At 47.5% G+C, this 25,197-nt stretch overlaps 1 protein-coding gene across 3 annotated transcripts in view; it reads left to right on the forward strand.

The window, feature by feature from the left end:
• Positions 1–25,197, forward strand: part of ARHGAP32 (Rho GTPase activating protein 32) — a 216,407-nt gene that overhangs the window by 116,684 nt on the left and 74,526 nt on the right. For all 3 annotated transcript variants that reach the window (XM_066203621.1, XM_066203624.1, XM_066203622.1), the window contains 3 exons: positions 6,449–6,535; positions 22,984–23,121; positions 25,072–25,164. In XM_066203621.1, the coding sequence (XP_066059718.1) occupies positions 6,449–6,535; positions 22,984–23,121; positions 25,072–25,164 (318 nt within the window). The remainder of the gene's footprint in view (positions 1–6,448; positions 6,536–22,983; positions 23,122–25,071; positions 25,165–25,197) is intronic.

A 25,197-nucleotide genomic window follows, 5' to 3' on the forward strand; every position in this document is an offset into this window, starting at 1 on the left:
AGATAGGCTTTAAGGTCCCTTCCAACCCACAGCATTCTGGGATTCTATGATTTTAAAGTTATTCTCTGCAGGAGTTTTGATTTTGAAGGACTTCAAGGAGTGTCCCAGCTGTTCTCACCTCTCTCAGAAGCACCAAGATGTGCAGCACTTGTGCATGACTGCACTGGAAGCTTATTTTAAGAACACAGTAACCGAATAGCCCAAAGGAGACCTGTTCTTGTCCATGTTAGGAACATATGGAGCCATTTCTGCACCCAGTACCAGTAAAACACCCCGAGGGTCCTGCTGGGGTGGGGATCTGCCCTTTTCTCTAGCTGTTCATATTTATGCTAAACCATGCTAAAATTTATTAGTCTTGAAGGTGAAGCTCAGATGAAGGGATGCTGACTGCTGAATAATCATCCTGCCATAGGAAGAAATTGTCTTGTGTGATTTGGAAGCTTACAATAGTTCTGGAAGTACTACAGGCAAAACACATATCCCACAACATCTTACATTTACTTAGTGTGAATTCTTGAATAAAACCCAACCTCTGAGTACACCTGTGATTGGATAGGAACTTGTGTCAACTGGGAAACGGATTTACTGTGTCCAGCTCTGGGGCTCCCCATGAAAGAAGGACGTGATGCAGCTGAGCAAGTCCAAACAAGGCCACAGAGATGGTGCAAGGCTGGAGCCCCTCTGCTCTGGAGCCAGGCTGGGAGAGCTGGGGATGTTCATCTGGAGAGGAGAAGGCTCCAGGGAGAGCTCAGAGCCCCTGCCAGGGCCTAAAGGGGCTCCAGGAGAGCTGGAGAGGGACTGGGGACAAAGATGGAGGGACAGGACACAGGGGATGGCTTCCCACTGCCAGAGGGCAGGGATGGATGGGAGATTGGGAACTGGGAATTGTTCCCTGTGAGGGTGGTGAGGCCCTGGCACAGGTGCCCAGAGCAGCTGTGGCTGCCTCTGGATCCCTGGAAGTGTCCAAGGCCAGGCTGGACATTGGGGCTTGGAGCAGCCTGGGATAGTGGAAGGTGTCCCTGCCGTGGCAGGAGGTGGAGCAGGATGTGCTTTAAGGGCCCTTCCAAGCCAAACCATTCTGGGATTCTATGAGTCAATTTCACATCTATCTCTCATATCCTCACACATTCCAGGGATGTTTTGTGTTGTACTGTGCTCAGTCCATGGGGAGGGTATCACAGATCACGGAATGTCCTGAGCTGGAAGGGACCCACAGGGATCATCTGGTCCGGCTCCTGGCCCTGCACAGACAGCCCAACAATCCCACCCTGGGCATCCCTGGAGTGGTGTTTAAATGCTCCTGGAGTTCTGGCAGCCTCGGGGCCGTGCCCGTTCTCTGGGGAGCCTGGGCAGTGCCCAGCACCCTCTGGGGGAAGAACCTTTCCAACCTAAACCTCCCTGGCACAGCTCCAGCCATTCCTTCATGTGTCACTGGGCACCACAGAGAAGAGCTCTTCATGGAGATGTTTTGCCTCTTTAATGCAAGGGTGCCTTGGAGTTTAATTCCAGCACCCAAACCCTTGCCCACAATGGTGTCTCGCAGTCCCTACAAAACAGGCATGGGAACCAGAGAAACACAGAGTGCTTGGGTTTGGAAGGGATCCAAACCCAGGGATCAAAATGCAATGATCCTGGGAGAGCTCTGCTTGGATTTCTGTTCACCGTGCTGCTGATGGTGACTGAGTTTGGCTGGGCAGGCCCCTGGTGCTCCGTGGACTGTCCAGGGATAATGTCCAACGCTCCACATGGTTCAGATGAGGTGCAGCGAGGGGTTTACTCACACCCTAGGGAACCTGGAGTAGTGATTGCGTGGCATTACAGGAGGTGCATTTTCCTTTTTTCTCTCATCAAGCCCTGTTTGATTTTCTGTATTTTTTGCTGCTTTTTGAGCACTGTGTTGGAGTTGTCAAAGGGGTGATTTAGAATAGAGGGGGGGGGGAAAAGGAGAGTCAGATAGAAAAAATACTCTTTAAACAGGGTTTTCTTGTCTTTACTTTGATCATTACTTTAGGATATTTGTGCTTGGGTAAAGAAACCACTCTGTGGAAAATGTTCTTTCTCCTCTCTGAAGCCACAGTCGAGGATGAGATGGGAAAGCAGGAGAAAATGGGAAGTGTGTGGGAAGATAATTAGTACATTTAGCAAGATAAAACTGGAGTGAGGCAACATAGGCCATATAAATACATTTATACTGTCAGAGTAATTAGGTAGAAAACGTTTCCCTGTTTGAGAAGATTTGCCAGCCTAAAATTTCAAATATAATAAAATCTTCGCATGTATCAAAAGGCAGGTCTGGAAGATGCCCCATTACCCCGGGTGGTGTGGGTAATGGCCAGGGTAATGAGGGGGAAGTGGGGCTTGGATCACCAGGATAATTTAGGAACTGGTACAGGAACTGGCTGTTGGTGACTGGAGCTGAGAGATGTGGTCAAAGCTTTTCCCTATAATGAGGCAGCATCTCGGAGTTTAATCAGCTTCTAATTTCTTCAGGATTTGTCCCAAGGATATTTGGGTCTTAGGGTTGTTTTTTAATCAAACATAGCCATGTTTCACAGGGAAATGAGCCTCCTGCTCCTTGCCCTTGGCCACCAGACAGACTTGCACCCGCTGCACACATTCCTTGGAGTTGCCACTGGTCCTGGAGCTTTACCCTTGTTTGATTTACTAAATTGCACAAACATCAGAAATTAACAGATATTAAAGTGTGGGGGTTCAGGAAAGGGAAAAAAAAGTAATTCCTAAGACCGTCAGAAAAAAGTTATCAGATGTAACAGTGCTTTGGAGGCTTAACGGGCTTTTGCCACGGCCGAGTGTGAGCAGCAGCAATTCCCATTGCCTGTGTCTGGCTGCCTTCCCCCGGGATTTAACCTGAAATTCCATCCTGGGAAAACGTGACGAGATCACCAGCTTTCCTTGGAACAATGACACAGCCTCTGCCAGGAAAAGCTGCAGCCTTTCCATTGACTTAAAACTCCTGGCTAAGGTCTTGGTCAGCGTTCCTGCCGTGCCTTGTTTCCTGGAGATTCCTATGGATGTGTGCTCCTCATCCCACCTGGATCACTGGGCCAGATGCTGCCAGTTGCCTGTGTTGGATCACAGGGGAGAGGGTCTGCTAATGAGGCTCAACTTGCTTGCACTTTACCTTGTAATAACTAAGTTATATTCAGTATATAAATACAATTATACATCTATTGTGTTTTATATTATAGGTGTAATTTGTTATATGAATATGATAGTATTTATTATACAAGTAATGCACTCATATTTAAATGCATATATTTAGATACCTGCCACAATACAATTTTATCTATTAGGTGAATAATATTGTTGCAAATAGCAATAATCAATATTAAATAATTAATATTTTGAAGCATAGAGAAAGATCTGTAGAGAGCAGCCGTGTTTTTTTTTTTTTTGCCCAGGGAGCTGGGAAAGGGGCTGAGCCTGGAGAAGAGGAGGATTGGGGGGGACCTTGTGGCTCTGCACAACTCCCTGCCAGGAGGGGACAGCCGGGGGAGGTCGGGCTCTGCTCCAGGGAACAGGAGGAGAGGGAATGGCTTAAAGTTGCTCTAGGGGCGGTTTATTTACAGATTATTTACCTCAGGGAAACACATTGGCACAGTTACAGGGATATCCACCAGGCCCTGCTGGCTCCTCTGTTCTTTAAGAACACAAATATCAATATCTGGCTTTGAACATGACTCCCAGGCAGAATCTGGTTAACTCCAAAGTCCAGTAGAGTCATGAGAGGCCTCTGCTTTGTGCTTGGATTTAAAATCAAGCCTGGGGGCAACTGTGCTTTCCAGGATGTTCTGTTCACAAGGAATGCAGCAGCAGGAAAGGCTTTTAAACATCAGGACAGGCACGATTTTTGGGAGAGCTTCGGTGCATGTGTATTAACAAAGCAAAATACAAACTGAACCACGTGGGGATAGGGAACAAGAGCGAATATTCATCTTGGAGGGCATTTTGCTGTGGGGACGGTTGCATTGCAGGACAAACCCCACCGATTCTCCTGTGTGAACAGTTTCTGTCTCTGTCTCGGTCAGCACGAGGCTGCCTGTGGGAGAGGAGCAGCGTTCAGCCGGTTTTTACAATTCCCCTCTGAAATGAGACAGGTGCGTGGATGCAGGGTCATCAGTGGGTTGAAATGTCACTTCTCCCCGCAGTGGGTTGGTGTGAGCAGCGGCTGAAGTGGGGCTGACCGGGAGGGTGTAAACTCCCTGAGTGTGATCAGCAGGCTGGTCCTCAGGCAGGCGTGCCTTGGGAAGGAAGGTGTCTGTACCTCAGTGTCCTGCCCACACCTCCAGCTGATCCACTGCCTGGCTGGCGTCAGAGGGAGGGTGCTGAATTCACCCCATGCCTTTCCCTACCCCACCTTCTGCTGCACAGAGTCAGGCCCTGAATTCCTTTCGGGGAGCTCTGCAGTTGCCTGTTAGTGATGTTGTTACCTGCTGTTGTTTTTCTGGGGCCTGTGGTGATGAGCTTTGCCGCTGATACACTCAGTGAAGGGACACCTGGCATTCCCTTGGGGACGGGGGGGTCTGTGTGCCCTCAGTGAGCAAGGGGGAGGTGAGAGGATTGAAATCTTTCTCCAGGAGTAGGAAACCCACATTTGATTCCTGGAATCTCAGTGTTGGCTTGGAAGGGCCCTTAAAGCACATCCTGCTCCACCTCCTGCCATGGACAGGGACACCTTCCCCTGTCCCAGGGTGCTCTAAACCCCAATGTCCAGCCTGGCCCTGGGCACTCCCAGGGATCCAGAGGCAGCCACAGCTGCTCTGGGCACCCTGTCCCAGGGCCTGCCCGCCCTCCCAGGGAACAATTCCCAGTTCCCAATCTCCCATCCATCCCTGCCCTCTGGCAGTGGGAAGCCATTCCCTGTGTCCTGTCCCTCCACCCCTTGTCCCCAGTCCCTCTCCAGCTCTCCTGGAGCCCCTTTAGGCCCTGCCAGGGGCTCGGAGCTCTCCCTGGAGCTTTTCTTCTCCAGGTTGAACACTTGCAGTTTTCTCAGCCTTTCCTTACAGAAGGGCTGCTCCAGCCTTTGGATCATCTTTGTGGCCTGTTTGAACCAGAGCTCCTCATACCTGGCAAGCATGGGCAGTATCTACAGCATGTGTGAGCCTTCCTTTGCTGCATGCTTTGGGTTTCCTTTGGCTGTCGTTTCAAAACTCAGTAGCACTTCAGATGTGACATTTGAGAGCAGAGAGTGAAGATAAAGGTGGAGGGAAGGTACAGTACAGAGGCAATGGTTGTGTTTATTTACATTAAAGGCAGCAGCCTATGCTGATGATAAATTATACAAATCCAAAGACCTTCTTTGGTCCAGCAGTGTTGTTAATTACCTGTCTACAGCCATCAGAAAAGAAATTAGTATTCCAGAAGTTGGGTTGGTAGACGGAGAGGGCTGAATCCATGTTTGGTGGGACTTCCCTACAGAGAGAAGGGAGATTCCAGCAGAAAAAAATCAAATAAATTCCAGGTGTCATGGTTATCTATATGGAAAGAACTTTGCTTTTTTTTGTCCCTCTTTCATGAGGTGTCTCTCGCTACCCATTTCTGATTTTCACTTGCTTACATTCATTAAATACAGCAATTTGGAATTCTTCTCCTCCGCCTTTTTTCATTTCTGCTTTCATTTGTTTCAGGATTTTTTTGCTCTTGGCTAATTAGGATTTTTTTACAGCCTTTAAAGTTTTATGTACACATTTCCTTTATTTATTTGCTTTGCAAACAGTCTTAACTGGCTTACGGTGGTTTGTAATTTCTGTTCTCAGAGAAGATCATTAAACATAAGGCATTTTGGTGGGATATCAGGGCCACGAGTGGGATGCTCCAAGCTCGGTCCGTGTTCAGGAATGTCTCCTCACCAGTCTCACACAAACACATCCTGATGATGCAGTTAATGACTCTGGGTGTGATGAACGGTGCCATAAAACTCTCAGCTGGGGTGAATTGCTTGACAACACTGAAATTAGGAGATATGTTTTATTATCTAATGTCTGCCTGAATGTATAAAATAAAAAAATAAATGTGGGAAGGGGGTAGGCAGAAGCACTGTTCTATATTCACTATCCATGAATATTTATAGAGATATTTTTAGTCAACAATTAATTTTGCAGACTTCTAAGCTGGAGGTTTAATTCCTGCCTCAAACCGTTTGCCTCCCCATAATGGTTTTATTTTTGAATCATATTTTTATTTTAACCTGTCAGGTAATGTTCCAGAATCCGGTGGCATTCCAGGGTCTGTGTGTGCTGAGTGTCTCCCCTGTGGCAGCTCCAGCCAGACAAGCCCTTCCCTGATTCCCTGAGACTCAGCATGTCTTAGGGCAAGCTGGCGTGGATGTTGTGCTCCGTGTGCCATTCCGTGCCTGGTTTATCCCCCGTGCTGACCTGCTCTTCTCTCTCTCCCTCTCCCCTCCCTCTCTCCCACTCCCTCACCGCAGCTCTCGCTCCCGGAGGAACAGAACGAAGTGACGAGGAATGGCTGTGAGTCCAAGGAACTGGTGTACCTGGTGCAGATCTCCTGTCAGGTAAATACCATTCTCTCTCCCCAGCCCAGGTTTAATCCTCTTTCCAACGCAGCCCTGGAGTGCTGGGGTGGGACGCTTCCCTGTGGTGGGTCTGGGGTTTTCCACCTCTTCTCTGGCTCGGTCCCCTAAGGATGCTGCCTGTGGTGCTGCCACCAGCACGTTTTAGGAGAGGAGAAGCACTGAGGGGAGAAAAAGGGGAGTGTGAAGCAAATAATCCTCACTGACGCCCAGGGATGAGCCCAGGGACAGGAGTGGGTGTGCTGAGGCTGAGGTCACTTTGGGGGGACCACGGACACCTGGACACACCAGTGACCCCAACAGGGAGAATCCCAGCCGCTGGTTTGTTGCCACAGTGTGCTGCCAGGAGTCTTGATCTGCTTCCAGACACCTGGCATGGAATTCCCATCGCAGGATGCTTTGGGCAGAAGAATCTGCTACTCTGTCCCATGAATTCTTCATCTGCTGATGTGTGTGACTTTGTAAAATGCTACATAATGGATGTGTTTCAATATGCTCAGGGAGTCCCCCTTTGTGGGAGATGCAGGGCACTGGCAGGTTCAGTGCGGAGTTCCTGCCTGTGTTGGGTTGTTTCCCTGGGTTTAGGACAGCAGCTCTTTCCATGATTCACCGCAGCACCCCCTGAGCATCTGTCTTATCAGTGGGTACACCCAGACAGGTGGTGAATTTGCAGGGTCCCTGTTCTGCTGCCTCTGCTCTGTGCTCAGAGTGGGGTGTTGCGAGAGCGGAGGAACAGAGCATTCTGAGGAGCAAAGCATCCTTCATCCCGAGGAGCAGAGCCTCTTGCCCTCTTCTGGAGATGGAGCCTGGCCAGGCTGAGCTCCAGCAGTGTTAATTCCAGCAGGGAATCCCTCTCTGTGGGCAACTTTCACATGTTCCTGTACGTGTTTATGAATGTGCTCTTGGGAGAGGGAAGGGAAGCTCCAGTGGACATCTCTCAAATTTGCCAGTGTTTTGGCATTTTTCGGGTCTGTTGTAAGCCCCTGGAGCCAGCCTGGCACAAAAGCAGCGCTTCCCAGCCAAGCAGCCCAGGCTGACAGGCAGCACAGCAAACCCTGGGGGTGGGCACATGTCTGTCCCAGCCATGGGCAGTGCAGTGCCTGGGAAGGGGAGTTTCGGGGGGTGCAGGAATTTGGAATTTCAGTGTGTTTTGAGCCCTCTCATTTGGGGTGCATTTGCAGTGCTTAGTAGAGGGATGAACCCTGGATTATTGCCTGGCTGTTATAGGTGGGCCTGGAGAACATGGCAGTTTTTCTCTAGCTCAAGAGCTCGTAACTTCTGATCCTTCCCCCACCTTACTGACACCTCCAGAGACTGACAGGGTGGCCTCAGGTATAATTGTGTCCCAAACCCTGTAGAGTATCCCTGTGCAGGAGGGAGGCTCAGGAGCATCAGAGAGCTGGGATGGGGCAGGATGGAGGTGAGGCCTGTTGCTGCTCCTCTGGCACCTGGCTCCCACTCTCCAGTGCTTTGCAGGGATGTGTCTGAGGGTACAGGCATGGATTTCATCAGTGTTGGGGGGAATTCTGAGCCTTGGCAAAGGAAATTGTTCCTTTGTAGCCACTGTGCACCAGGCCCAGCTCCTGAGAAATTCCCTTCCCCTTCCCCTTCCCCTTCCCCTTCCCCTTCCCCTTCCCCTTCCCCTTCCCCTTCCCCTTCCCCTTCCCCTTCCCCTTCCCCTTCCCCTTCCCCTTCCCCTTCCCCTTCCCCTCCCTTCCCTTCCCTTTTTGACTGAACTCAAATGGAAACACCGGGAGCTGGCCTCATCTGTTAAAGGATGGGCTTAGAACCAGCCACCTTTGTCTCCCTTTCTTCATTTTTTTCCTTTTTTCCTTTTATTTTCAGTTTCTTTCCTTTCCCTTTCTCTTTTTCCCCCCTCTCCCTTTCTTCTTTCTCCTTTTTCTCTTCCCCTTTTCCCCCTTTGCTCTTTCCCTTTTTCTTTTCCCCTTTCCCTTTTTCCTCATTCCCTTTTTTCTTTCTTTCTTTCTTCTTTTTCTCTTTCCCCTTTTCCTCTTTCCTCTTTTCTTCTTTCCCCTCTTTCCCTTTTCTCTTTTTCCTTTTTTTCTGTACTTTTCCTGTATTTTTTCCTTCTTTTTTGTCTTCCTTTTTTTTTTTTCCTATTTTTCTTCTGTTTTAAAGTACCCCCCCTCGTTAGCTCGAGCTTCTCCCTTCCCCAAGCCTGTGATCACCCTCTCCCAGATTACTCCATGTCCCTGTCTCTCAGATCCATAGAAAGCTGAGGAATTTCTGACATTTGGATCCAATGACCAGGAAGGTATGGGAGGAACTGCACAGCTGAGCATCGTTTCTGCCATGGAGATACTTCACCCCTGACATCCCGTGGCCTCTCCCAGTATCCAGGGAAAGATTCCATTCCATCAGTCATTGGACATGAGCAGTGTCTGCATGGATTTGGCTCCACAGGAGAATGGGAGGTGTGAAATAGCTCATGGAATGATAGTGCAGTGGGGACACATTTTGGCAGGGTGCATCTGGATCAGGCCAAAAATATTGAAGGAAGGAGGAAAAAAGCCTGAAAACCAAATTTGGCTTTCCTCACCCTTTGGATGTGCTTCCAGTGCTGGTGTTCAGCCACTGCAGCAGCCTGAGCTGTATCCTGGACTGCTCAGATGGACATGGGGAATTCTCTTAGGGAGGCTGGATCCACGTAAATGTAGAAGCTTTAAAATAGCCGTGATTTGTTGCAGAAGCAGATAGCAAAGAGTGAGGGTGTTGCCATCCTGGCAGCTTTTGATTCCAGAGACTTAGGGAAATCAGCTGAACCCATGGGTTTGTGGTTCAGTGCTGGGCCTCCCCCGTTTGGGCTGTGCAGACCCACCCTGTGTGCTGTGGCCCATCAAATGGCATTTACTGTGCCATTTCCCTCTGCAGCAGGCAGCAAAGCAAAGCTTTTGAGCAGCAGATATTTCAAACATCCAGCTCAGCCTTAGCTGGGTTTGGCAGGACGCAGCTGCTTACGCTGAGGGAATTCTATCCCACTCCTTCCCAGCTGTATCATTTTAGTGGTGTAAAGAGAATTAGTGCTTGATGCCTATTTTGCAAAACCTTCCCAGATAAGGTTTGAAAAAGCATTCTTTGGGAGGTGTTTCTGTGCTGCAAGTCAGCTTGTGAAATCCAGGCTTTGTGCAGGGTTCAGAGGGGGGGTTAAGTCTCTCCTCAACTTTTCTTCTCCTTAAAAACCTAAAAAAAATTAATCCAGTTTATTAGCTTATTTGTTAAGAAGAAGTGGGAATATATAGAGAGCTGCTTCAGAAAGGAGGAGAGATAGGATTCTTCTTTTGATTCCTTTGGGCAAATTTAAACATGAGAACTAGGAAATGACAAAGAGAGAGAGTTAAATCTTATTGGGAAGAGCCAATGATGGGAGGGTTTGGTTTGCATTTTTTTCGGTAATGTAGATGGATTTTCCTTTTCTTTCCAAGTAAGGTTGCACTGAACTTGCATTTCTAGAAGATGGATTTCAGGACTTCTGTGAAAAGAGTGGTATTATTAAAATAAAAGGATCAAGTCCTGGAAGGGTGGTGTGAGGATTGTACTGTCAATCCTCTGCACCTGGAGACAGTAGCTGGTAATCCCTGTGATTCCTGAAGGAGCACAGGGAATGTCTGAGACCCCTGAGGAATTCATGCTGTACCTGCTGCTGTGAAAGTCCTTGGAGAGTGTTTGCAATCCTTGGGAGTTTCCACAGGGATAAGCTAAAAATTTAAATGGTCTGAACCACATTTGTAAGGGGTTACTTTGTGTGTGGAGAATAAACCAGCACAAGTCAGAGCCTGCAAAAAGGCTGGAATGGGCTAATCCAGTCAGCTTGTAAGGAAGGCTGGGGATGTGCCTTTTGGATGTTTTGGGGTTTGTTTGTGTGACATTACAGCAACTCCCCATGTATTTATTTAAATATTACAAAGGAAGAATGCCCAGTCCCAGCTTTTGTTCTGAAAAATGAAAGAAACTGGTAAATGCCGTTTACAATGTGAAATTTGTGGTGTTGGAACACCTCAAGCATCAATGTTTGGTGACGTTTTGAGTGGCAGGGAGAGAACAAGGACTGGCTGTGGAGATGTTAACGTTCTGAGGGAGGCTGTAACCTCCAGCCTTTCCCCAGGCTTTGGCTGCTCATGTCCATGCTCACAGGTGGATTGTTGGGACAGGAATGACAGGCACTGCTCACCAGGGATGTCAGACTGCACAAGCACGAGCCAGGGCTGATACAATCTCAGGCATTAAACACAGGCTGACTGCTGTGATGCCAGCCCAGCCACACAGCCCGTTCTGGGGGGATAATGCCAACAAAGGACGCCTTTTTCTGCTTCAGTACTGGTACATTTCTAAGGCTGTTCCCAGAGCTGGAATTCGTGTGGTCTGAGCAGGGTTTTCTCTGTTTTCCTGCTCCCATTTTCAGGCTGGCAGGAGCTGAGCCATTCCTGTGGCACGGGATGCCCAGTGCTGTGCCCTGTTCCCGTTCTTCGTTGCAGCAGGGGCTGTGTTTGCTTTGATGGATGGAATCAGGTCCCTGGTGCACCAGAGGAAGACACTGCCCCAAACCTCAGCCACTTGTCCCAGCTGTGCCCTGCAGGAGATTTGAGCTGGGCACCTTCTGTTTGAAGAGCAGGATTTGCCAAGCTCTGAAAGCATCCCCATCCCGCATCCCATGTGCAGTAATGGGTGCTCAAGGGCACAGGAGGGAAGGCCAGGAAAAACAGGCTCCAAGGAGGAAGGGCAGACAGGACTCCCCATCCCAGGTGATTTGTGGTGAGGAGAGGGTGTGAGATACTTCCCACAGGGGTGATGCCTTAGTCAGAGGAGCAGCATCTCAAGTGTGGTTTGCTGGTTCTAGCTGCCTGGGATAGTCCAGGCTGGAACCACAAATCACTTTCAGGAGGATTTTGGAGTCAAACATTCAAAATCTGGTTGGGTTCTTTGTCTTCTTTGTTAATAGTTTCTGATTGAAGCTCAACCACCTGGAGAACAGGAACTGAGTGAGTGCTACTTTGCTCCTGTGAAAAGCTCTTTAACCAGACATCTGAAGGACAGATTCTAACTCACAGATACTCTTCTGTGTGCTTTATATACGTACAGAAATACAGACAGGGGAAAGGTTTCACGTCTTTGTTACAGGGATATATCTATGTGGAGCATCCAGGTGGATCCTAGTGCAAAATCTGTTTTCAGAATGTGTGTTAACCTCCTTGTCCATGTTTATATAGGATTTTCTGCCTTGATTTAGGATTTTACTAAACAAAACAAAAGCAGTTAGTGGGTGCTTTTATTAAACAGTAAGTTTTCACATGATGCAGCCTCCTGTCCCTACCTGTGTGTCCTCACCCTTTGGTCAGGGCCAGGCTGTGCGTGGTCAAGGCTCATAAAAGCTCCTCTGCTTTCAGATGCATTAAAATTCTGGTCACCATCATGACCTTTCCTCTGCCTTGTTTTCCGTTCTTCTTTTCTGCCTGTTGGCACCACTTGCCAAAGGATGACCGTGGAAATGAAACTTCCACTGTCAGGTTGTCCACGAGTTCCAATGCCTCACATGTGCAGTAGTTTGGAAATGGAATCATGGAACGTTTGAGTTGGAAAAGAACTTAAAACCTATCCAGTTCCACCCCCTGCCGTGGGCAGGCACACCTTCTACTAGACCAGGTTGTTCTAAGCCCTATCCTGGGATGGGGCAGCCACAGCTTCTCTGGGTAACAAGTCCTGGGTATTTTGTAAATCCACAAAACCTCTTTAAAACCTGCCCACAGGCCTTTCTGGCCCATCCTTCCAGATGTTCACACATGTTGAAACCTCTGTCCTAAGCTTTTCTCAGGCGTTGAGGGCTGTTTCACATTAGGCAAAAGAAAGCAGCAGAATTCCTTGTTTCCACCGTGCTAATCCATCACTCCACGTGCTGTGCTCCGGTGGATCTGAGGTCACACACTGTGTGCCTCTTGCTCCCAGCAGCAGTAAATAAAAATGAAGTGACAGTGGGAATGAGAGTTAATCAAGAATGCCTGAAGCTGGCAGGCGGGGTGCTGCTGGGCTGTGCTTAGACCTCCGGAGATCCCAAAGCCAAGGTGGAGGGGCTTTGAAACACATGGCTCTGTTCCAGGCTTTGGGGAAGTAAACTGCCATCTCTAGGGGTTGAATTACATCTGAACTGCATAATTGACATCTATTACTCTGTAGCTGGCATGATAACACTGAAGGATAAATTCATTTACTAATTGGGATAGTAGTTATTAAGGACAAGGGTTGGACTGGCTGGTGTTCAGAATTTTCCTGCAAAATTGGGTAGGGCAGCACTCCCATCCTGCAGGATCAACACTGAGGTGTGCTGTGTCCTGTTTAAAAAGCAGATTCACCATACCCTTTGCTCAGCCTGGGGTTTTGCCCTATGATCCTTAATTCTCACACGCAGTCATGGAGTCCTTGAGGTTGGAGAAGCTGTCACAGACCATCGAGTCCACCCTGTGACTGATCCCCACCTTGTCACCAGCCCAGAGCACTGAGTGCCACATCCAGGTCTTCCTTGGACACTCCAAGAACGTCCCTGGGCAGCCCCTTCCAATGCCTGACCACCCTTTCCAGGAAGAAATTCCTCCTGATGTCCAACCTGGACCTCCCCTGGCACAGCTTGAGGCCATTTCCTCTTGTCCTGTTTGGACATGTCACCATGGAAGTGACAGTTTTGAGCCGAAAGGGATTTTTGTCCCACCCTGGAGCAGCGCTGCACTGTTCAGCTGCATCCATGTATCCTGGGGCTCTGGGATTCCCTTCCCTGCTGATGGAACTGGTCCTTCAGCTCCAGCCAGGGCAGATTCACTGCTCTGCTGTGGAGATCCATCCACTGCTAATGAGACATGAAAAATTACTGTCACCCTTAAACTTCCGTCTTTAATTGCTCCATTCATGGCTCTCTTTGGATTTTTTTTTTCTCTAATTATTTAAACATGCATTGTGACAGAAATGGGTTCAGCTCTTTCTTTTCTTAACTCTGGATGCATGAGATGCAAAACCAGTGTTGTAGCTGTGTGTGGATTTTGAATGGAATAATTTATTTATAGACTGACATTGCAGAAATGAAAACTGTTGTGGAGCTCTTGGTCCTAAAGCACATTTTTTCAGCAGGTGCAAATGTAGGTGCACTTCAGGCTGTCCCCTCAGCATGCCAGGGAAAGAGGCTTTCTGTGCTCAAACTCCAATGGAAAAATGCTCTGGGAAATCTATTTGAGGGTGGGTTTTGCTAGGGAAAAACGGTATCTGGAAATAACCTCCTGAAGAAAACGGCCTCCCAGTTCATCCTCCCTGCATGAGGCTGAGCTGCTGGGCGGTTCTTGGTCACAGGGAATGTGAGTGATACATACCAACTTCAGATGGTTTTCCCTGGTGGAAACACCCCAGCTGAAGGGAAAGGCCAGTCCGTGCTCTAGGGAGGCATGGTGAGCTAGAGGGAAAATCCTTTGTCAGGATAAAGTGCAGTATCACATCGAAGTGCTGCACTGAAAGGGTTTTTGTGAGCAGCAGAGGCTCTCACAATTCCATGGTAGTTTGCCAATGCCGTGTCCTTTGGGCGTTTTGCCTTCAGAGAGAAAACAAGGCCAGAATTAGAGATCTCTGCTTGTCCCCAGACTGTGCTCGGGGCTGTGGCGGTGAGGGTCACTGCAGAAATCCATGGAGACAGGAGGACTGTGATGGATCTTGACAGGGCTCCTGACCCACATGTGGTGCTTTGGAGACGAGGCTGGGCCCGGCCGCAAATTGAAGGGGACACTTGGTTTGTTCTGCCGAGACACTGAGTCCTCCCCACAGCTGAGCAAGTGCAGATGCTTTGCAGAGGAGCCCTTTGGCTACAATTTACTCATTTTACAGCTTTTCCAAGAGGAGGGCTTGGTTCAAGTCCAGAATGAGAGGAGGACTGTGGTGGGTATTCCTGCCTTGATGATTATTCCTTACGGGGAGGTTTGCCATGCACACATTTCCAATACCTGTTTACCTGGGGAAGGTGACGAATGATCTAAAACGGTTTCATCCAGTCCCATCCTCTGCAAGGCTGCAGGGCTGCTCTGATCACCAGGTGGTGTGGGGTGTAGGAGGCTGAGGAAGCAGCAGGTGACAGCTCAGGTGAGCAGTTGTGATGCTCAGCCTCAGGGTAGGTGAAGTTCATGACCTTGGAACAGCATCTGCACTTCCAAGTAACAGATTCACTGCACATAAAATGCAGAGCAGGCAGGTTAGGAAAGGATGGTTTCAGAAAGGCTCTGCCAAGGCACAGAAACCACATCAAAGTAAACAGTGTGTGTGTAAAGGCAGACTCATTGACTCATGGAGTCATTTAGGGTGGAAAAGACCTCCAAAATCATGGAGTTTAACCTTTGTCACAGCACTGCCAAGCCCCCATCAATCCATGTCCCCAAGTGCCACATCAACACGGTTTTTTTAACTCTTCCAGGGACTGTGACTCCACCCACCACTGCTCTGGGCACCCTCTGCTAGGGTTTGACAACCTTTTCCATTAAAAAAATCCAGCTTAATATCCAACCCAACCCTCCTTAGGGCATCTTGTCCTAAAGATACTTCAGCGGTAAATCAAAGATACATCATTTTCATGTTCGTAGCAAATATTTACTGGCACAGAGCCAGGTAGCAAAATACACAATCCCAACAGTTTTCCAAAATTCTCTCCTACCAGTTATACTGAGCGCACATGGATTATTAGACTAATACTCTGAAGATAATCTATTTGGATTTGAGCCGTCTGGGTGATAAGAGGGCTGAGAGTGCCACTGTTGCACTCAGTAAACAGAGGTGGTTTGCCCAACTGCATGTTACATCAAAAATAAGTTTTGTTTAAAGGAGTCAGTCGCAGAATTCTCAGGGGGAGCCTGATTTGAGCTTGTTCCTTAAATTGTTGGGGCTTTCCCAGGGTTACAGAGCAGGTTTGGGCCCCGGTGTTAAAATGCGCAGTGCAGGTGTTTGTTGTCACCCCTGAGTTGTGTCACTCTGAGGATGTGCCGCAGGCTGGGGGAAGGAGGCATCAGAAATAAACACAGACTGTGTTTTCCAAGACCGTAGAGCAGGTTCACCACCAAGGGCTCAGGTTTTGACAGCTCAGGAAGGACTTTCTATTTTCCAAATGGTGCATTTTAAACTCATCTGTGGGTTTAAAACTGTGCCTTTATTTCAAATGTTGTGGTTTACTTTTTTAAAAGTCCCCATCAGGGATATTCGATATTGAAGATGGTCTGTCTTAAATATTTCATCTCTTGGGTCTTGGCACCACTTTTCACTCTTTCTTCATCAAACTGATGGCTGCAGCTGCCAGAAAAGGAGCCGGTTTTCCATTTTGGCTCCAGCTTTGTTCACAAAACCTCCCCATAGCTGCTTCTGTTTCTTGTGCTTTCTAAATAATGTTTCACCCTTCCAACCTCTGTCCTTGAGGCTTGATCAGCTGCATCTCTAACACCCCTGCTTGCAGATCTTTTCCCTGTAAATACTCATGGTTTTTATCTATAACCTTGCCCAGAGGCATTTCTTACCCTGTTAGTGATATTTTCCAAATATTGGTAGTACAGCTTCGTTCCGGGGTGTCAGGATGAATGGGGCTGGAAGGGAACAGTGTCAGATACAGCAGGGTTTCGTTACATCTGTGCTCCTGAGTGGCTCTTGTTTCTAAATTATGTGATGGATGTCTGGTCTGGGGCATAGCAGCCCTAACGGGGTCATGGGGGGTGTTCAAATAAAGTTTTTTGGCTTTGGACCTACAAAAAAACCTCTTTTCTCCCTGGTAGTTTGTTTTTACAAAAATATGCTTCTGTACTCTGATCAAATAGATAGATATAGATATAGATATAGACATAGATATAGACATAGATATAGATATAGATATAGATATAGATATAGATATAGATATAGATATAGATATAGATATAGATGTCAGCTGTTTGCTTCCATGATCTGCCTGAGAAATGAGATGTAAGAAAATTGAGATGTCTGTTTGCCAAAGCTGCTGATGCTGTAGGTGACCTCAGGCAAGGAATTTGGGCAGTTTTTGGAAATAGGAAAAAGGGGGAACGGCTTCCCACTGCCAGAGGGCAGGTTTGGATGGGATATTGGGAAGGAACTCTCCTCTGTGGTTGAGTGCAGAGCAGTTTATGGCACATTTGGGCTGTGGGGTAAAGAGGGAGCTGTATTTAAGGCCTGCAGTGCTCATACAATCATTTGTAGCTGTACTTACACCCCCTCACCGTCCTGCTACCTGGAAGATGGTGGAATTTCAGTTCCCTTCCCTGAGCTCTGCTCTTGTGGCTCTCAAGGGTTTCATTTGTGGCTCCAAGCTCTTGTTGTGTCACGACTGTAATTTTCCGAAGTGCAGAAAAGCAGCCCCCCACGCTGTGCCTGCCTTCCCCTCACCCCTGACCTGCTGCTTCACGGTGGAGTTTTGTTAAAGAGATGATGGACGTGGAGCTGTTTAAATTACAGCATGTCAGGAGAGCAGGGATTTCACTCACATGTCGACGGCTGCAAATCCTGGGTCGAGTTCAAGGTCTGTCAGGCTGCCATTCAGAGATGGGCTGGATCTGGGAGGAAAATTGGCTCTTAGGGTTGCAGGCACTCTGTTTGCGTTGGGTTGTCTCGCTCCGCTCTCACTGCTCTGCACCTGTACAAAACCACTCACCCACAAAGCCAAGTGTTTATTTACTCCTGGCAGAGCTGCTCCTCTGAGGGATGCAGGAATCACTGGAGCTCTTGTCCTGTGTCCTCTTCTGCCTCAGAGAACCACACGCACCTGAGAAGGTGATTTCCCACGCAGTGAGGACAGATGGGACGTCACTCACACCCGGTCCTGTGTCCCCACGTGTGCTTTGGGGGCTCCTGTCTGTAACTGGAATCCAGCAGCACAGTGAAGTCGAATTTTTAGGGGAGAAAAGCTGCAGTGGTTTCCATTAAAATCTCTTTATTTCCTAGTGACTGCAGTTAATTGATAGTAAACTGATAATTAATGCTGAGAGATTAATTTAGGTAGTGGAATAAGGCTAATAAGGATTCACGTCATAAACACACCAAATCTTCTCCTCTGCCTTGGGCTCTGTCCGTCTGTATATTCCCTCCACGTTGTGCTTGTTCCTCCCTCATGTTTATGTGCTGTGATTCCAGGTGGAGTGCTGAAGTTTTAGTGTTTCATTCAGAAATAAAGCACTTTTATGTTGCCTTAGCGCAAACTCCCTTTAAATTTTAAAGATTTATAATTTCCTTCAAGTTAGAATAACACACCAGAAGTTGTGGAATCACTTTGGTAAACAAATGTAAGTGCAGATAAAGTGACCTAAGGCACCAGATAAAAACACTTCCTGGGTGAACTCCCGTGGTTGGATTTTATCCGTCTTGCTTTCTGTTTTGACTAAATCTCTAAACCATTTTCCACTGTGACTTGAAACAGGAAAGGGCTGAAGGGTCAGGCTGGAATAACATACAGAGCCTGAGCCCCAGACAGCTGTAAGAGTCACCCATGGCAGAGTTAACCTCTCCTGCTGGATGCTGCTGCTTTTCCAGCTATTTAATCTGTGGTGTTTTCTTACTGAGGGGTCAAACTGAAGTGACTTTTGCCTTATACTTTCATCTCATTTTCTGCTCTTGCTCTCCATGTGGGCCGCAAGGTTCAGGAGAGCATCCATGTGTTCTCTCTGAGGCAATAAGCATTTGAACCAGAAGAGAAAGGTCTATCCCTGTCTTAAAATAAATAAATCCTAAGTGCTGTAGAGCAAACCCAGTCAGACTGTGGGACAGGAAGGTTGTGTGTGCTGGAACTCATTGACAGCCTGGCTGGCTTGGAGAGGGATTGATGGGCAGGATGGGGTCCTGTCTGCTGACATGGAGACAGATCCAGCTGGAAACAGGAGTTTTTCTTAGATAGCCAGAAGATCTGTAAATCTTTAATACAAAATCCTAGCATGTGAGTTTTGTGAATGGATGGTACCACAAATCCTGGCAGCAGCTGGATCTCTCTTGCAGGCTGGGTGCCTCTGGGTGTTGCTCTGGGCACAGCAGGAACAGTTACTTCTGCCAGATGCTGAGTGGAAACAGTTAAACACACATACAAATATTCCAGTACGGAACTGGCCTGGACTTAGGGGAGCCCCACTTAGAAATGAGAGTGATTTTTGTACAGATAATTGAAGCATTTGAGGGATGATGGAGCAAAGTGAGGCTTTGACTGTGGGAATGAAAATGCAGGGAATGGTTTAAAACTGCTTCCTCTCAGATTTGCAGTGGGTAATGTCTGTCTGTTGGTAATGAGAGCATCACTGAGCTGCAAGAATCAGGATGGGCTTGGGAAGAATGGGAACGGGAGTGACACTGCTGCTCTTCTTAAATGCCACAAGAGTGAGCTGAACTTAAGGAAGTAGGAAACTACTCCAGGCTGTGGCTGCTCAGCGTCCTCCGTAGGCCATTTGATCAGCAGAGCTAAAAATATTCCTTGTGGAGCTGGGCTCTGGATCCCTGTCCCTCCCAATCTCCTCCTGTGCCAAGTGAAGCCTGGGAGCGTCTCTGGTCTGTGATCTCGCAGTGGTGGTGCCGCTGATGGGGGGTTCAAATCTCCGGCTCACTGGAAATGAAATCATCAGTTCAGTAATCTCCTATCATTTCTTTAGCATGACATTTCTCCTTGCTTTGATAACTGGAAAAAAATCAGCAGCTCTGTGCAGGGGCTGAACTCTCACCAGACTCTCTTCATACATTTGATCCTGCCCACCAGAGTAAGGGAGAACACATCAGGATGGAAAAAGAGTAGGGATGAGACCAGATTTTCCATTCTGTGAGAAGTTCCAGATTTGTCATGATACTTTTCATTGTGAATGTAAAAAAATTTTTTTTCTACAAAAAGAAATTTCAAAAAATACATTGACTTTTTTTTTTTTCCAAGTAGAACTTGTTTTTAAGCCGGTGGTCAAATTTTTCTTTTAAAGATCCTGAAACTATTTAATGGCATTATTGAAATCTTCACCTGATATTTGATTTTTTATTTTAAAGAACTTTGTCACAGCCAGGTTTGTAGTTGAAGGTCTGAATCTGGGAAATCACTTTGTGCTCAACTTCCCCTCTTACGTCCCACTGAAGTGAATGGGATTTAAGCTTGTGCTTCTGTAAATCAAGACCATTAATAATTAAGGAAATGAAAAGTAATTATTGAATTAGAAAATTAGAGGCTGATCCAAAATTTATTTGAGCAGCAGTTTATGGAAATCATTAAAAACACGAAGAAGACATTTTTGCCATATGGATGTTGAGTGCCTGAAGCAGGAGAAATGTTGAGCTTTGCTATAAAACACAGTTTACAGCACAAGACCAACTTAACAGGCACTTATTTGTGTCTAATATAAACTCTCTAAATTAAAAAAGAATCATTTTCCCCAACCTTTCTGGCACTTGAGAATTTGCAGGAAAGGGGAGCAAGATGTACAATTTTTACACTGGTATAGGGAAACCTTTGTATTACTTTGGATCTGGGATGAGGCTGCTGCTGTTGCTGCTGCTTTGGCTGTGCCTCTCCGGGAGTCTGGCTGGGAGAATCCAAACTTTGCTTTCCTGTGATATGTGCTGGAAATCTAAGGGGAAGCACTAAATACTGTCCACTTCCTTCCTTGATTGCTGCAGTGATTCCTTCCCGTAAAGTTAATTGCATCCCGTGTAAATGTGGCGTAAAATGTCACTCAGGTTCCAAATCTGCCAAAAACCTTGCTTAATACAACTTGAAGTCCAGCCTAAAGCATGGAAGGTTTTTTTTGAAATGAGTTATGGCAGGCTTAAAATTTTAGAATATTGGTGAATACTCCCCTTTAAGGTGTTGGAATAACATTCTTCTGGGTGGAAATGTGCGTTATTGCTCTTGAAGCGCTGCTCTGTGCCAACACAGCCTGTGCATGGTCACTCTGGCTGAGACAGGAATTGTCACCCCCGTTCCCAGGAAGTGAGGGGCAGGTGCCGAGCTCTTCTGAAAGAAGTGACAGGGCCTTAGGAACAGCTGGAGCTGTGCCAGGAGAGGTTTAGGTAGGATTTAGGGAAGGATTCTTCCCCCAGAGGGTGCTGGCACTGCCCAGGCTCCCCAGGGAATGGGCACAGAGGCTGCCAGAGCTCCAGGAGCCTTTGGACTGTGCTGCCAGGGATGCCCAGAGTGGGATTGTTGGGGGGGTCTGTGCAGGACCAGGACTTGGACTGATGATCCTTGTGAGTCCAACTCAGGATATTCCATGATTCCGTGAAGTATCCTGTGACCCTTTTGCAGAAGAGCCTGACATCCACGATCCTCGTCTGAGTGACCTGGGAATGGAGAGGAGGTTCTGCTCTCCAGCCACCTACACCATCCCTCTCCCGGAGCCTGGGCTGCTGGCAGGGATAGCTCAGGGATAGCTCAGGGACAGCTCAGGGATGGGAGAGCTCAGGGAGAGCTCTGCTGGTTGCTTAGCAGCTGCGAGCTGCAGTTTGGAGGTGCAGGAGCCAAGGATCCCGGTTCCCTTCCCGCACTCCGGCTCTGCTGCCTGCCCTTGCTCCAGGAGCCTCCCGTGGGTCCAGAGACACTGCTGCTGCTGTGGGGTAAGCTGTCCCTGCTCATCCATCACCTTCTCCTGCTGCTGTCACCCCATGACGGGGATGGTGTGGGACGGGCTGAGAGAGGCTGATCCTGCACACCCTGGCACAGCCGGGGCTGACCCAGCTCTGCCTCCCGGCTGCATTTAACTCTTACTGCCCTCACTCATGGCAACCAAACTGCAAAGCTACAGGCCAGCCTTTCAAATGAAATATAGTGGAATTAGTGACAGGTTTAGGATCATTTGACAGATCATTTTGTTGTTTGGGTGGTCATGTAGGAAGGAAATCACCGGTTTGGTAGCAGAGGCAGATCCAGGATCACAGGGATTTCTCAGGCTGCTGTTCCCTATGTTGGTGACTGAACCTTGAAGGTCACACTGGCAGCTCAGTGAGAGAGCAAGAATCCCTTAATTGCAAAAGATGGAGAAGTGGGAAAGGCTGATAAGTCCCTGAGCAGAATTAGCCCTGCACTCCTGGTTTTATTTTTTCTCCTTTAGACAAAAAGTAAAATTACAGAATGTGGAAATCCCAAATGATTTATCCTGTGTAGGTGCCTCTTTGTAGGATTGTGAAATGCGGTGATTTCTCATGAACTGAAAGCAGAGTTTATGGACACTGTCACGGTCTTGAATCATTGAGACAGAGTGTAGCTGGATTGGAGGGTTTATATCTGCAATTGCCTCTCAGGCTTTGGATATTAACGTAAAACTGATGCTTAGAACTTTGCTGATAAAGAAATCAGTGTAGAGGAATTATGATTGGGAATTCAGAATAGGCCACGCCTTTTGTATCCCAGGGGAGAGCGCAGCTGTCAGAGCCCTGCCAGCCACGCACAGGAAGTCAGCATTTACACCTCTGTCCCTTGTTGTGTCCCCCTTATACTACACATCCCCTGCTTTCTGCTCCACTTTCAGGCATCCCTGTCACTTCCAGTCCCTGGCACTGCCTCTGAGCGCCCATGTAACCCGGAGCAATCTAATTCCTTGATTCCTTCCACATCCCTGGAAGTGTCCAAGGCCAGGTTGGACGGGGCTTGGAGCAAACCGGGACAGGGGAACGTCTCTGTGCCCACGGCAGGGGTGGCACTGGATGGGCATTAAGTTCCCTTCTGTCCCAAACCAGTCTGGGATTCTGTGATTAATGACTCTTCGTAAAGTGCTTTGACCTGTTAACTGCTGCATTATTACAACATTTTTTATTGATCATAATAGGCCATGGAGCGTTCAAAAGTCATCATTAGATATTAAAAACTTTGCAAAGCAAACTGTTCTCTGCTGCCACGGCCCCTTCCTTGTCCCCTGGAGCAGTCTGTATCTTGTCCGTGTTTTAATTGGGGAAATGATATGCACTCAGGAATAAATCTGCAGCTAGAGTTGTTCGTCATGGATTGTTTTCATAATTCAGCTGAAGGTTTGCCTGGGGCACCTGGCAGAAATTTTGCAAACTTCAATCCTGCCTTCAGATCTCTGGGTTTATATGCTTCTATCTGTTTGGAATCTAATTTCACGCTGTTTATACAACCACTTGGTGATTTACATTTGTGCAAGGACACCTTGTGTAGGAGAATGCTACAAAATCCTTGAAAGACAGGTGGAAGTTAAAGCTCTGGATGGGTCTCATGATGCTGGGCCACATCCAAACCCATGGTTTAATAATTAAAGCACGACCACTAACAGCTGGTTTGAGCATGAATGGCTGCTGCAAATTAAAACATGAAAATGTTACTCAGGTGCTTTGATTGCTCTCAGATGTTTCCAGGAAAAAGTGCTATTTCTGCTCGGATTTCCCTTTCCTAACCCCCAGCTGAGGAGCTGCTGACGGTGTGGCTGTGTTTGTGTGTGCAGGGCAGGAGCTGGATCGTGAAGAGGAGCTATGAGGATTTCCGGGTGCTGGACAAACACCTCCACCTGTGCATCTACGACCGCCGCTTCTCGCAGCTGGCAGAGCTGCCCCGCTCCGATGCCCTGAAGGACAGCCCCGAGGTAAAGGGCCCCTCTGGGGCACCCAGGGGTCAGGCACCGCCCAGGCAGTGGGATTTGGTCAAGGAATGACCTCAAAGGGAGGTTTAGTTGGATTTCAGGGACAATTTCTTTATGGAAAGGGCAGTCAAACATGGGAAGGGGCTGCCCAGGACAGTGGTGGAGTCACCATCCCGGGAAGGGTTCCAAAGTGTGTGGATATGGCACTTGGGGACATCGTTTAGTGGTGGACTTAGAGGTGTTTTCCAGCCTCAACAGTTCCATGCATTTCTAGTATGGAGTAGTTTTAACGCAGCCTGGGTTACATTTGAAAATTGGCTAACACGAATAAAGTCACTGTTTTCCACCCTAAATTTCAGTGATCTAAAGGGAAATGTCCTGCAAGTTCAGACAATTTAATTAAGGTCCTGATTCTGGAGTAGTGACTGAGTGTCAAGAAAGCGGCTGTCCTGTGGTACCTTAGCTGTGAATTTGGTTTTGTCTTTGGGAACTCTCTCAGTGATGTGGGTATTTCCTGGCTTAGTGTTGCCAACTCAACATTCCCAAGGAATCACGCAGTCTAAGACTGCAGCACTGCAAGAGCCATCCCATTTGGAGTGCTAGGCTTCCAATTTAAACTGAGTATTCCTGAAGTGTTTTTAGGAGCATTTGCATTAGTGTGTTGTTTAAATGTTCTTTAAAAAGCTCTTTTTCCTCAGTGAGGTTTGTTGTTTTTTTTTTTTTTTTTTTCCAAGAGATACTTTTCATTTCTTGGCTTACTGTCTTCACCCGGAGTATGATGAGCTGAAATTACCACAGCTTCTCGCTGCTGGTAATTAAAAGATTGATTCATGTCCAGAAAAATCTCCTGGAAGGCAGCAGGTGAATCTTGTTGCATCATTTTGGAGGATGTGGACACTGAAATTAGTACCCCCTGGAATTTTACAGGGTGTTTGCCGTGGAATTTAAGGAGCTGATCATGCAGCCCCACACTCACCAGTTTGATTTACCACTTGCTTTGGCTTCACACGGTATTTCTGAGGAGGATTTAAAGTTTAAATTCAGCAGAAGCAGTAATATTCAGGACAATGAATTCCTGGTTTATTTTTAATTATATTTTAGCCATTTCTATCTCTTGCATCTTTACTTGTACCACTGATTGAATTGGACTTTAGAGCATGAGTCTGAAAATCTGCATTCTGTCTGCGAGCACAGAGGATGTGAAGATGCTGAACAGCTCTGCTGCTGTGTGAAACATAACTCTGCAGCTGTGGGGTATCTCATCGTATATTTTTTATTTGGAATTGGCCACACTGGAACAGATGTTTGAGGAGAACAATGTTTTAAACAGTCCTACAGATTCTGGGCTACAATGCTGCTTTATACCACTGTCACTGTGAGACTTTGGAAAGACCTCAGTGGTTTCTCTGTTACAAAAACCAGTTTACTGCTACAGAAGGGACATGGCAAAGTGTATTTTTAAACCCCTCTTCTACTGCTTGAGGTATTACTCTTTGGCCAGGGGGTCAGTCTGTGCTGCCACTTTCTTAAGGCTATGCAAGTGTGTGGAAGTGGCAGCCCGGGGTTTGTTCACTGCGTGGTTCTCAGGTGTGTTTGGTGGCCCTAAGGCACATGAGTTCGTATGTGAAGTCCATGATGCGGGGAAGGCTTTAGATTTAAGGGATCTTGACAAGGGAAGTTACGAGAATCTGCATGAATCTTACAAAATGATAATAATAACATTACTTTCACAGAGGGCTGCTGCTTTACCCTTCCTTTCACTGTAACCATTATAACCCTGTGTGTGGCTTGCTGTCCTTTGAATGACAGAAATTCATTTACTTGCAGAAGGGAACATGTCTCTGTAACTCTTGTCTGTGGCAGTGGGTGATTTCTGGTCTTCCCTAAGCCTGCAGAAGGCTCTCCCAAGGAAGGTGCATTAACAGAACCACTGTGTGTGTGTTTGTGTCCCAGCTGGTCACCCAGATGCTGATGGCTTACCTGGCTCGGCTCTCCAACATCGCAGGCAACAAGATCAACTGTGGCCCTGCCCTCACGTGGATGGAGGTACAGCACAAAGCTGGGGTGTTCCTTGTTTCC

This window comes from Chamaea fasciata, unplaced genomic scaffold (assembly GCF_029207755.1).
Source record: "Chamaea fasciata isolate MVZ Bird 193981 ecotype frontalis unplaced genomic scaffold, bChaFas1.0.hap1 SCAF_24, whole genome shotgun sequence".
Taxonomy (NCBI): domain Eukaryota; kingdom Metazoa; phylum Chordata; class Aves; order Passeriformes; family Sylviidae; genus Chamaea; species Chamaea fasciata.